Below are 13,526 nucleotides of genomic sequence, written 5' to 3' on the forward strand. Positions count from 1 at the left end.
GGGGGTTTTTACCAAACCAGTTTGACCTTTAGATTCTGAGGCATCATAAATCTAAAACAATGCAAGGTCTGTGAGTTGCAAGGATCTTAATGTAGTGCGCCACACCTGTCTGCTCAGTGTAAGAGTGGAAAAGGCATCTTGCGAGTCTCCAGTTTCACAGCTTGGTGTTGTGACATCACTGCATTCCAGACGTTTGGAATCACACAAAAACAGATAGATGTAAAAGTAAATAGTGACAGAAGTCTTGGCATGAGGGAAGGAATGTTAAGAATAGGATACACTACTGTGCTTCTGTTTGCACTTGTTTCACATTATTATATAATAGCAAAATAGCAAGACAATGCAAGAGAAAAATGTATTTCTTAGTCAGCAAAACACTTCTGGAAGTGTTCTGTACCGCCATCAATCTGTTATTGTGGTTTAGCACTACAAATAGAAGTTTGAAGTATAATAAACCTTGCAATAAAAAGAAATATAACCCCTCATAAAATGCTCTTGGGTATCTGACTGAAGAGAAAAAATCTTTGGGATAACAGGCCCATGGATAAGTGTTTCTGAGTAAATCCTGCCCGGTCACAGCATTCTCACTCACGTTTTGCAGTGGCTTTCATGCAGGGTTTTCCCATAGCTTACCGTCTCGGAGCATTATGATGCAGAGAAATGCTGCATTTCCTTGTGGTGGAAGTGTGGAGCTTTGCTCAGCTTCACTGATGCCCCTGCTGTTCCACTAAATATGAATAATTAATACCCGGCCTGCACATTTCATATCAGGTATCATCATCTTTACTTTGATGGTGTGGAGAGGCCTGACAAGTAGGCTTTTCATGTATTCCATACTGCTCAGGCATGAAGTATATTGATAAAGTTGTGGGTTTCTTTAAGGTCTTGTTCTCAGGGTCATGTTGGGATAATGAGGAAAGCTGGGTAAGGCTCATTTTTGGGTAGTGCTCAACAGCAAGCATGCATGATGGTGGTTATATATTTTGCAATTGTGAATTAAAATACAATAAAGAAAAACAAACAAAAACGAATTTTAGGGCCACACAATTTGGCAAGATTTTTGTGATTTGTTATTTGGTTATAAAATGCTAATAATAAGAATAAGAATAATATATTTAAAAAATACTAAATGCAAAAGGAATTAAAAATATGAACTTAAAAATGTTTCACTGTAAAGTTCAGAGTTTATAAATATAATAATTATAATTGAAGATAGATTGAAGACATTAAGTCAACCTAAACTCGGAGCGGATTCAGAGATGGAGCTTGTGTTGATCAGCGTTTACCATGAACAAGGCACTGAGATGCTGCAAAGTTAAACACATAAAACAAAAATCTCATGGACTTAGAGTTTTGCACAGACAAATGCCACACAGAAAATGTAAAATCTAGTTTTCCAGTGAACTGTGTCTCTCTTACAATGTATCCTTATATCAGTACATTTAATAACAGTCTTCTCATCCATGCAGAGAATGATGGGTAATGTAAGTGCAGTTATGCTTAATGTTGCAGGCAGTTTGACTCTATATAAAGTGTTTTTTTAGGCAAATCTGTATTCATTTATACTCTCCAAATGACATTTTACCACAGACTGATTGCTCATCTCAGAAGGCAATAAAAGCAGTGGTGTCCACTAACTAGGGGACCACCCATTCTCTCCCATCCCCCATCCTCCTATCCACCAACACCAGAGCACACGCATCACTTCTAATTACAGCCTGGGTCCCTGTTTCAGGTCTTGCTGTGTTGATTTTAACTCCTCTGTTATCTCCAGCGCTGTATTGATCCGAGGAAGGGCTGGGCCAAATCAATGCAGTAAGTGGATTTTCAGGGGCAGTCACAGCCTGGAGGGTAGGAGAGAAGGAGACGCTACGCTGTGCTGGCCTGGCCTGGCCTCACAGAGGGGCTGACAGGGAGACCTGATGACTCTGACGCCAGGGGACAGAGGACAGCCAGGGACAGTCTGACCTTGGGCTGCATATAGTGAGGAGATGGATGAGCTGAGAGCTGAGGAGGGAGAGAGAGACAGACGTAATAGCTGTGATTTAAGGGAACTAAATCAAAGTGTAGTCACTGAGAATAGCTGGTTTGTCCACACTGCCTGTGTCTCTTGTTTCTTTGTTGTTTTTTTTAGCTGACTCCGTGTACAAAGATTCAAACAGCCTGGTGTCCTGAGGTAGTCTCAATTTGCATTGGTAGACAGTGTAATTTTTTGTTGTAGAATTTTTAAGACCATTGATGTGTGAATTTTTTTTTACTTTTTGACCTTCTTGGATCATAAAAAAAAAAAAAACTTAGCAGAATGTATTTTTAGGTCTTAAATTTACAGTGTTACACATAACATTTTTGTTAAATGTTTAACACTATTTTTATTTGCTTTATTTTTTATTTACAGTTATGTTTAACAATTTGGATAAAGTTTATATATATATATATATATATATATATATATATATATATATATATATATATATATATATATATATATGTATGTGTGTGTGTGTGTGTGTGTGTGTGTGTGTATATATATATATATATATATATATATATATATATATAATATTTCAGCAAGGATGTAATGAATTTATATAAAATTTACACTGTAGGTTTTTATTTTAAATAAATTTTTTTTTTTATTATTTTATTTTTTTTTTTTTTTGATTGGGTTAATAATAGTAAGAAATGTTTCTTACCAAATCAGCATATTAGTGTTTTCTGAAGGATCATGTGATACTGAAGTAATGACTGCTGAAAATTCAGCTTTGCTATCACAGGAATAAATTACACTTGAAAATATATTAAAATAGAAAAGAGTTTTCAATTCTAATAATATTTCACAGTAACACTGTTTTTATTGTAGTATCATCAGTAGTTGCATCACTTCCTGATCCCAATCTCCTGATAGCATCCGATAATGCTTTATTAAATTCAATAAGGATTTTGAAGGACATACTAAAAATAGCACATAAAGTCATGCACCATACTCCTTCAGTTCAGTCCACATGCGATTCTGTCTTATTTCAGTAGGTCACGTCCAGCTAACAGCTCTAGCATGCTTTGACCTTACAGTGTAATCTGACACGCACTTGTGTTTCCTCTCTATTCTTTTACTTCTCCATTCTTTAACGACCTCCAAAACACACCTCTCACAAATGACACGCATTCACACGTGCAGCTCAAGCCTCCAGAGCCATGTCCCACATGAAGTACGAAAACAAAAGTCTCGAGGCAAAGAGCGCCTCTTGGTTTTTCTTAATGTGCAAGGCTGCAGCATGCAGACGGAGCCAGATGCGCTGAGGAGGGGGGGGGGAACGAGCGGAGAGAGAGAGAGAGAGAGGGATGGGAAGTGCTTGCAGATCTGCTGAGAGGAACAGAGGAGTGAGGTTACAGCGATTGATTGAGTAAATGCGGTAAAATCTCTTCCGCTGGTGTGCCAAAAAAGAGAAAGGGTGATAAAGTGAGGACTAGGATTGCTGCCCAGAGATACGGATAGAGAGAAGAGGATGGACTGAGACGGGAGAGAGAGGTTTAGCAGAGGACGTTTCAGTCTTTTAGGGAGAGCGCTGGAGAGAGAGGAAGACTGTACGATGTGGCAGCAAGCCACGGCAGGACAATGAAGAGGCTACAGTTTATCAGTGCGCCGGAAATCTCTCTCAGAGTGATGGACAATTAACAGTAAAGCGCTCAAGCTCATTGGACAAGGGCGATGGTCACTCTTCAGCCAATCCAATGGTGACCAGCTCCATTTATTCAGCAGGTGATGGGCAACAGCTGTGATAGAGGTATCTTTCACTCTCTCTCTCTCTCTCTTTTCCTCGTTCTCAGCTGCGTTCTATTAGATTAACTTTAATAAATTAAGTTATCATCTTGCTCTCAGACTTGGAGGGTCATTAAAAAATCTATAATGATTGAAGTTGAGTTGAATATGCTGTTACAGGTCATTTCCTGTTTGATAAGTTGTCCGTGCATGTTCAGAGGTGAAACGAGGTGGTGTTTTGCTGCTCTCGGTTTAGGTTTACTCACATTTATGCGTTTAGCTTTTATCCGAAGTGATGTGAAGCGCATTCAAGCTGGATGTTTAATCACAACATACATTCCCTGGAAATTGAACCCATAATCTCGTGTTGATAGCGTCAAGATTGTGATATAAGAAGCCGCCGTGCTTAGTCATAGGGATCACTGCGATTCGTCAAGTTCAGCACTGCAGAGCCCTTGAACAAGCAGCAACTTCACAGAGATTGAGAGCGATGCATGGAAGAGTTTGATCTGAGGAGCTCGAATATACAACAGGCGGTGTACAGAGCCCAGCTGTGGCTGAGGAGCAGAAAACGTCAGATTGCTGTCCACGTAAAGCACAAATTTAATATGAATGAAGGTTCCAAAAGGGGATATTTGGTAGCAATGCAGTAGAAGAACCTTTTTAGTTCCCCAAAGAACCTTTATGTGAAGAATCATTTGTTTCTTAGTTTGAGGAGCATTTTAATAATCCGAAGAGCCTTTTTTCCTTTTACATTTAACATTTTGTGCAATGAAAAAATGCTCCATGTATGTTAAAGGTTCTTCATGGAACCATCAATGCCAATCAAAAACCTTTCGTTTTTAAGAGTGTATTTTAGAGAACAGATGTATTTTACACATTTTGAGGTCTTGCAAAGTTTGGACTGTACAGAACTTGACTGGGCCGCTCCTGGGCTGCCATACAGGTTGACCTGCTAAATTTAGCTGTTAATCAATGGTCCTCTGGAGAGCGGCCAAATGCAAAAGGCGTGACTGATGCGTTGTTTAAGAGACATTATAGTATCCCATTCACTTTATGAGAGATTTGGTGTCTGTATACGAGATATTAAATCAATAGTTTACCTAACAATATAAATTCTCCCTCATTTTGTTCCAAACTTGTACAACTTTTTTTTGTGTTTGTAAAACAGATATATTGGGAAATATTCTATGTAGAATGGAAGTTAAAAGGGGCCCAGTGTTGTTCTGTACCAGGGGCATATGATGGGTGTGACAGAAAAAGGCCCGCCCACTCTAATGAAAGCCCCCCCCCCCCACCACCAGTTTATTATGCAAATATAATATTTGTTAAATAAATGTTTAATCTATTTGAACACAATTAGAGGACTATTGTAAGATCTCAAATAACTCAAATAAATGTGTTTTTGCATAATTCCTAATGAGTTTGTGTGACAGCAGTGTTAGCCAATTGTTATCCAAGCTATTTCGGGAATGTCCCACATGTAAATTTGTGCGTCTTTATCCATTCGGTTGGACTGTAATTTGCTGCTGTATGTTCAAAAAACAGCAGCAATGCATAATTCTATAAAAAAGACGCCAGCAATCAACTGCACCTGTTTCCTAATTTGTAGGCCTATTAATTTAAATAACGAATTAACAAATAAAAAAAATCACAAACATGACATTTCTGAATAAAATAATTGCATACACTTTAGTTATATCTAATTTGGCATTTTCAGTTAATTTAGGCCCGTTACATTATTTTTATTATTAGGCTTATTATTATTATTATTATTATTATTAAGCATATTATAAAAGTTACTTTTATTATTAAATTAATATTACAATTAATTTGCCTGCAGTAATTTCATAACACATCTTATTTCTTATCCTTAATCCTCAATAAAAAAAATTTTTAAAAGTTACCTCAAAACAGATTTTTATTATACAATGAGTAATAGGCCTATAATTATTAAACACTGCAATCATCAAAGAAAAGCTTTATTTCAAGCTCCGATGTAAAAATAAACCGTATCTTACACTAGAAAGTAATTCCGACAAGTTAGACATTTTTAGTGAAATACGTCTTTAAGCGCTTTACTGTGAGACGAGGGTTTGATCTTGAGCAGCGGTGGGCAGCTCTCCAACAAACCAGGCACAATCTCTATTGTATGGATCCACTGAGGCCTGCAAGCTGAAACCAGAAGCAGCGTCTTGGCCAAAGACCTCTGGGTCAATTTCAACAGTGTTTCTTGATTCAGTGCAGACGCTGAGAGGCGGGAGTTCTGCGGCAGTTCGTGCTCAGTGATGGACTGGGTTTTTATATCTCAGGGTGAATTAACTCATTATGGGGTGATGCACACTTCAGTGAGGATGACGGCCCGGGGGGTGGATCTCTGGGAGGTTGTGCGGATGTAGGTTACGTCCTGCTCCATCCTTGACACACATCGGCTGCGGGGCTCCCTGCAAATGTGGAATAAATCGATGTGAGGAAATTAAAAATAAACTTGGCTATGAAAGAAAAAATGAGTAATATTCCACTTAGCTTCCGAGAGTGGCTTTATATGAGAGCCACAGGGCGTCCATCTGGAAGTCTGGTGGTGGCAGGTAGAGTGAGCGTTCAGTGGATGGATGAGCGCTTTATTAAGAGGACTTACTGAAAGCTTTGGGTTAATTCTCTCTTTTAAACCTGACTGACTGGCACTTTAGCAAGACTTGAGCTCTCGGGTTCGTGACCCGCTGGGCATCATTAGGGGAGAGATAGATTCACAGAGGGCAGGTGACTTTATTAGACCCAGACTACATTTAAGACTGGTTAGAAGGATCAATCATGGGTGCAGGGGCCGTTTTGAAATGTGGAAGCAAAGGAAGACACACCTGCCTTTTTGAAACATCTTTATGAGGGATGCTCATAAAATAATGTTCTTGTGCATCCTTAATCTAATTTTGCAGATATTTTTCATTAAAAAAAAGTATTGGTATTTAAAAGAAATCTCTTGTGTTGACTAAGGCTACATATCATTACGATTTAAAGTAACTGTTTTATATTTTAATATATTTTAAAAAGTAATTTATTCCTGTGATGGCAAAACTGAATATTCAGCAGCCATTATAAAATTTTTCGGTGTCACATGAGCCTTTGGAAATCATTCTGATATGCTGATTTGGTGCTCAAGAAACTTTTTTGTTTGATTTTATTATTAATGTTGAAAGTTGTGCTGCTTAATATTTTTGTGTAAACTGTGATCTTTTTTTTACCCATCTTTGATGAATAGAGGGTTTATTTGAAATAAAAATGAAAGAGCATTTATATGAAAACGAGTACTTGATTTTTTTTTATATATATATATTTTACTGACCCCAAACTTATATATATATATATATATATATATATATATATATATATATATATACTATAAATACAGGCAAAATGTAATATGGAACTAATGCTGGCATAGAACTACTTAACATGCAGCTGAACATACACCACTGCACTGTTGATTTCTGATTGGCCTTTAAGCATTCATAATATAGACCTAAGCTATAACATAATGAAATAATTATTGATTATGTGTCAGCCATCATTTCTAAATTAGTGCAGCCACAGAAGTAGTAATAATGTTTGGCACAAATGTTGATTCCACTTAGAAAGATTCCTGTGTCTGCATTATTAGTAATTCATCAGTAGCCCCAAACTTCTTCCTGGAAATTTTCCACAGTCGACTACCCCATGTTACAGCTTTCCAACTCAATGTTTTAAATATCTGTAGTTCTCTGATCATTAGTGTGCCTATTAAAACTTTTAAGACATCCTCCTAGTCTCTCTGAAGACTTCCTCTGATCTAATCCCTGCTCTCCTCTCTTCTCTCACAGCGGAAGCGTCCGCGGAGCGCTCTCCCAGACGGAGGAGCATATCAGGGCTGGGCAGCTCGGAGAAGAACATTTCCATGGATGCCCCCAACTCCTCACCTTTCAAAGTGCCTGTGAGTTCATTTAGCAAAGCACTCATATCAGCATTATACCAATTCATCATCACATCTCTCTGGCCTCAGTATCTTCTCACAGCTTCTTCTTCAGGCTCCTGAATGTCTTTATGTGGACTTCAGCAATGCTAAAAGTTAATTACTGTTCAGGAGAGCATTTGATTTTTTTTTTTTTTTGTCTAAACTTGCTCAGCTGTAAAGTTCCATTCAGAATTCAGTGTTTTATTAAAAAGTTAGTGAATTTTTGCAAATCTGCTAAACTATGGAAAAAGTGACAGGAAAAGCTATGCTATTGTGGAGACGACTGAGCTGGCTTCTGTCAAAAATATAAAGGGATGGTTTACCCAAAAATGAAAATTGCCATCATGCACTCACCCTTGTGTTGTTCCAAACCAATATGGCTTGTCAAGTTTTGAATGATGAATAACAAAACTTTGAACAAACAAATGTAACCAAAAATCTAGCTTGAACTCGTTTTCAACATTAGCTGTCATTTAAAAAAATCGCTTTAAAGGGACATTTAACCAAAAAACTAAATTTCTGTCATCATTTACTCACCCTTGTGTCATTCTGTGGAAGACAAAAGATATTTAAAAAAACATGCAGCCCTTTAACTTTGATGGACAAACAACACTGAGACATCTTCTTTTGTGTTCCTCAGAAGAAAGTAAGTCATACAGGTTTGAAACGACAGTAAATTGCTTTAGATTTTGTAATTTTTCATATTAGTGTCGCTGCTGTTACTTAGTCCCCACTATCAATCATCGTCTTTTGCAAGAGGCTGGTTACATGTCACACTGCACTGATGTAGAAATAGAGCAGAATTCCTGCTTGGGAAAAATGCCCCACTTTAATTACCCTCTTGAGCCCCTGATTAGTGAAACGTCGTCGTCCTCCGTTTATCTCCAGCCACTAATGGTCTTCCTTATTCCAGGCTAATTCCTATGTGTGAGGACAGAGGTTCAGCACAATGATGTATGTATGTTTATATGGTGCATACACATACCTTTCGAATTTTCACATTCATTTTGAGTTATTTATGCAGGATTTTCAGAGCTGCATTGCATGAACAGTGAGCAGACGCTCCCTCTGATCGCTATATTGTAACAAAGGCACATTCTGGAAACAGTCTGTGCCTCTGAGAAGCATTAGAGATTGTTTGATGATATTTTTAACCAGGCAGGAAGTGGGACAAGGCAGATATTTATATCTCCAGCATTTCTGTGTGTGTCATTTTCTAAGTGATTAATCGTGCATATTTGTCTCTCTGTCACAAAATTCCTAGACAAGTGAACTGATTTGGTGCACTCGAATAAAAGACTTGCATGTGTTTTTAATATGAAGTCTCATTACAGCTCAAGTCATTTTCTATTAAGAATGTGGAAACATTGATTGACAGGTGCATTGGGATTAAAGAGCTCTGTTGCGGCAGCATATAATTGATATATGAATTATGTGAAGATTGCATTGAAGCCTGTCAGTCTGTAGGAAGGCCTGGATTTTAAGATACATCAGCACTCGTCACATGATTCCCAGAAGAGTGCAAACTGTTAGTGAGGGCTAACTTTGTATTTATGCCAGCGATTTTGCTACTGAAAGCTTTTCAAATGTTGTGGTGTTTAAGTGTCCGCATAATTCCGAGTGGGAATTTGAAAGATGTTTTGATCTTTGCTGGACAATTTCCAAGCGATGCCCTTTCTAAGACTTTGTACAGCAATGCCCTCCACATTAGTGCTTCATCGCTCTCTCTCTTCTTTTCTCTTCTCTTTACCCTCTCTATTTCACTTTTCAAACATAAAGCTTTCTCTCATCTTTCTTCTGATGAGGAGTGACTCATTTATCGCATACAATCTCACTTCTTTTCGGTTAATGGCCTTTTACTAGCCAAACGCTCTCCTGCTTACAGTCTGGCACTCATCTGAACATGAAAAATCTCACTTCCGCTGCCCTATATTTATTTATTTTATTATTTTTTTTTTTTTTTGACACTGTCATTGTCCTACTTGATTTTGATGTATAGCTGCTCAGCTAACCCTCTGTGATTTACCACAGATGGATTTCTTCCTGGTTTTCTCTTCCTGCTTCCTCTTTTCTTCAGAATAGTAAATTCACTGTAAGACAGGTTAGACAGTAGTCACATTTTCTGACTCGCAGGGAAAATTCTAGCAAGTGTGATAAGTCTGTAATTACTTTCATGTTCAAAATCAGAAAATAATAATACAAGTATTTTAAATAAATATACTAATTTTCTCCTTTATTCGTGTGTTTGTTCGTTTATTCATTTGGGTTGCTTCTCCCAGAAGATCAGACTTATTCAGTCAGATTTCACAATTGGAACAAAATATGATTATCATTCCTAATAATTATGGCAATTATTTATTAAGGTTGTTTCTCCTACAGTCTCAATCAGTTAGATTTCATAGGCATAATAAAGCTATTTATTTAATTATTTATTGTGCTCCTCCTACTAACTGAAATTAGTTAACACACTCTCTCTGGACATGAATGGATATGTTGATGCAGACTATTTCTTTTCTTCCTTCCTGTTTTGCTGAAACTAACACACCTCGTAAGAACGGCTCATTTTGTCCCAGAGCCAAATATTACTCCCTTATGTATCCGCAGGTGGCCGTTTGAACTCTCTGACTTGGTTACTTATTAATATTTTGTTTTCCTTCAAGACATTGAGCAAGCACTGACTGTGCTACAAGCAGACGGTAAACTATTCAGCCGGCCTTGGCTGTCCCATATTACTCTGTGCGAGTGTATTTTCAACGCTTAGACTGATATGTCTATTGGATTTTACCTCAGCTGCCTGTCCTCTAATGTTCAAACCTGCTTTTGAAAGGTCAAGGAATTCTTTGGGAAGTTGCCGTCTGATTTGTCGTGATGGTGCCGTTGTCTCTGTCATATGTTCTCAGGGTCTTTCAGCGAGTGGTGTCCATGTATAATTGATTATGACTTGTATATGCAGACGCTTACTCATGAGCAAGGTTGAGTCATGCCGGGCACAGCCTCACACTCAGCCGTCATTCATCGACTGAAAAACATGAGTTTCTCATAGGAACTCGTCTGAATTTGTCTGTGCTTCTGCTTCACAGGGTTTTTTAAGCAAACGACTGAAAGGATCCATCAAAAGAACGAAGAGCCAAACAAAGCTGGATCGCAACACAAGCTTTAGACTCCCATCGCTACGACCAACAGAAAATGACAGGTACAACTTGTTTGTTTCTCATGAATGTATTCAGAGGGAACTTTGACTGAACCTCGCTGAATTTCCTTCAGTTTTTTGTGTCTCTGACCAGAATTTAAGAGACAGATGTGCGGTTATCTTTAAATTCAAAATGATAAATTCAGATCTTCATTTTATTGAATATATATATATTTGAATTGATTATCTTTTCTACTTAACTTTTATAAAAGTAAAGCAGTAGCTTTACTTTTATCCACTTTTCTTTAATTAGAAACATCTATGCTTATATCACGAAGCCAAAAATTAAAGGTGCCATAAATGCGAAAATCACTTTTAAAAGGTGTTTGAACACAGTTGTGTGACCGCAATATGTGGAAAAGAAAGCTCCTGGGGGTATAATGTCAGCACCAAAGAGCCATTAAAAGTGTGGTGTGTTGGGATGCACCAACGAACATAGGAGTCTCTCCATAGAACACAGAGGACACGGTGGTTAACTTTCATTTTCGAAGGAAATGTCCCAGAAAAAAATGTAAAAGTCCTATACATTTGTGCTAACATTTTACACTGAACTGCCTCACAAACGAGGTGTCAGTTCAGCGCTGGAGTTGTGCATAGATTGCTTCTGAAATATGAATCAGTAATGAAGTCAGTAACATGGTCACCACCAGTTAAACCCTAACACTGTTATGCCCGCAAGCATCTTCAAGCACCAGCTAGGGTTGCCAGGTTTTCACAACAAAACCTATGCTACTCATGAAAGCCCATCACATTTTAAGGGGGATGCCCCCAGTAAAAATCGCATTCCGGTGGGGTAAAATGCGCGTTTTTGGTGGGAAACCCATGGCAAAATTGGCGTTTTAGGGGCTAAATGTCATTATTGGAGTTGCTTAAACATGCGGTAAAACTGCAAACTTGGCAACACTGACTGCTCCACACTCGTCTGAAAAGGGAGGCGTTTTTGAGATAAAACTTAAAGGGGGGGGGGTGAAATGCTATTTCATGCATACTGAGTTTTTTACACTGTTAAAGAGTTGGATTCCCCCCCCCCCCCCCCCCCCCCCCATTAACATACACAAACAAAATATTGTATCAATGCATTCTATTGCACCTTTAAGCTTGAATTCATGCTTGTGACTGATAACAAGCAGCTGGTTGGAATATATGCTGTGCTGGGACCTGGCATAACATGAGATCTGTTTTAAAAGACATTTTAAACCTTTCAGGCAGTCTGACAGCTCTCTGGCAGAACCTTTCTGGCAGTTCGTCCCTAATGAAGCTACTGTGCTGAAGCTGCGATTTAAACTGCACTTACGCTACCAGTCAAAAGTTTGGATTCATTTTACTTAATTTATGTTTGGCATGATCAAAAAAAAATCTTTTGACTGCGCCTTTTTTTCTTTTTACTGCCCCCTAGTGGACTTTACTGTATTACAAATACTTTGGCTGGCTAGCAGGGGCCAGTTCTTCCCAAAACTACCATTTAGACTTGAAAAATATTTTTCCATTAACTGGTCAGTCCCTCCAGGATTTCAGGGTTGTTGTTTTTTTTTCGATAAAAATTACTGATTTTGCTGCGGCTTTTCTCAAAATGTGCAATTTATATTTGCGGCATTTCTTATTGTTTTTCAGTGAAAATATACCACAGACAACATTCTTCTAACACTGTTATGACTTTTCTGACTTAAAACACTGTACATTTGAGGACACCAGCACTAGTGCCATTAAGTTCTACAGAAGGTGGCACCAGCACCTGACAGTAAAGCACTCACCCTAATCACACATGTACATCTCTGAGACATCTAATGTCTGCATTTACATATGGCCTTTCTTTGACTGAATGCACATTGCGATGACGTCACGGGACATTTCTAAGCCCAAATTCTATGGAACCTTTTTTGGCAATTAAGAAAATGTAAAAAAAATCTATTTCTTTCTGTGTTCTGGTGAAAATAAATTGATAAGTTTGGTTTGGTTTTTGTTTTGCTCTTTGTTTTGTTTTGGTGTTTTTTTGTTTTGGTTTGGTCTTCGTTTTGCTTTGCGTTGGTGTTTTTTTTGTTTTTGTTTTGTTAGACAAAAATGTTTTATTAATCACCATTTCAAAGTTCCGTTTGTTCTAAACGTATTTTATCAGTTTAGAACCTGTTAGCGTTCCAACATACCGACCATGGTACACATTGGTTTTAATTATGTATTTATTTTTTTTAAATGTGTAATTAACTCATTAGACTGAATAGGGGGGATATATACATTTGAGTAATGGGTTATCCAGCTATTAGTTATTTTTTTACGTTTTTATTAAGATATGTAATTTTCTTTGCCTTTAAGATAAATTACTTTCTTACTGTATTACTAACCCCCTTCGTCCAAAACGGTCCACCCAGAGGATGTTGTATCACATGGACAGTGTTTTTTGTCTTTGTTTTCTGTCATTTGATTTTCTAGTGCTTTTTCGCAGTGCTGATCTCGGGTGTGTAAGCTCTGTAATTCTTACTTCAGCTAGAGGACTAATGGATAAACGGCTGTTAATAGCATTAGGGAAAGTCATTTTTTCTTTATTACTACACAAACAGTGTGTCACAGGCTTCAGGGCTGAATTAGGGCTGGTTACCTGT

At 37.8% G+C, this 13,526-nt stretch overlaps 1 protein-coding gene across 5 annotated transcripts in view; it reads left to right on the top strand.

Moving 5' to 3' along the window:
* rasal2 (RAS protein activator like 2) overlaps positions 1–13,526 on the top strand; it is a 75,464-nt gene that overhangs the window by 45,014 nt on the left and 16,924 nt on the right. For 4 of the 5 annotated variants that reach the window (XM_026205829.1, XM_026205828.1, XM_026205827.1 and 1 more), the window contains 2 exons: positions 7,612–7,721; positions 10,823–10,935. In XM_026205829.1, the coding sequence (XP_026061614.1) occupies positions 7,612–7,721; positions 10,823–10,935 (223 nt within the window). Of the gene's footprint in view, positions 1–3,307; positions 3,783–7,611; positions 7,722–10,822; positions 10,936–13,526 lie in introns of those variants that run through there. The other variant, XM_026205830.1, reaches the window with a different exon arrangement.

Source organism: Carassius auratus, chromosome 27 (assembly GCF_003368295.1).
Source record: "Carassius auratus strain Wakin chromosome 27, ASM336829v1, whole genome shotgun sequence".
NCBI lineage: Eukaryota > Metazoa > Chordata > Actinopteri > Cypriniformes > Cyprinidae > Carassius > Carassius auratus.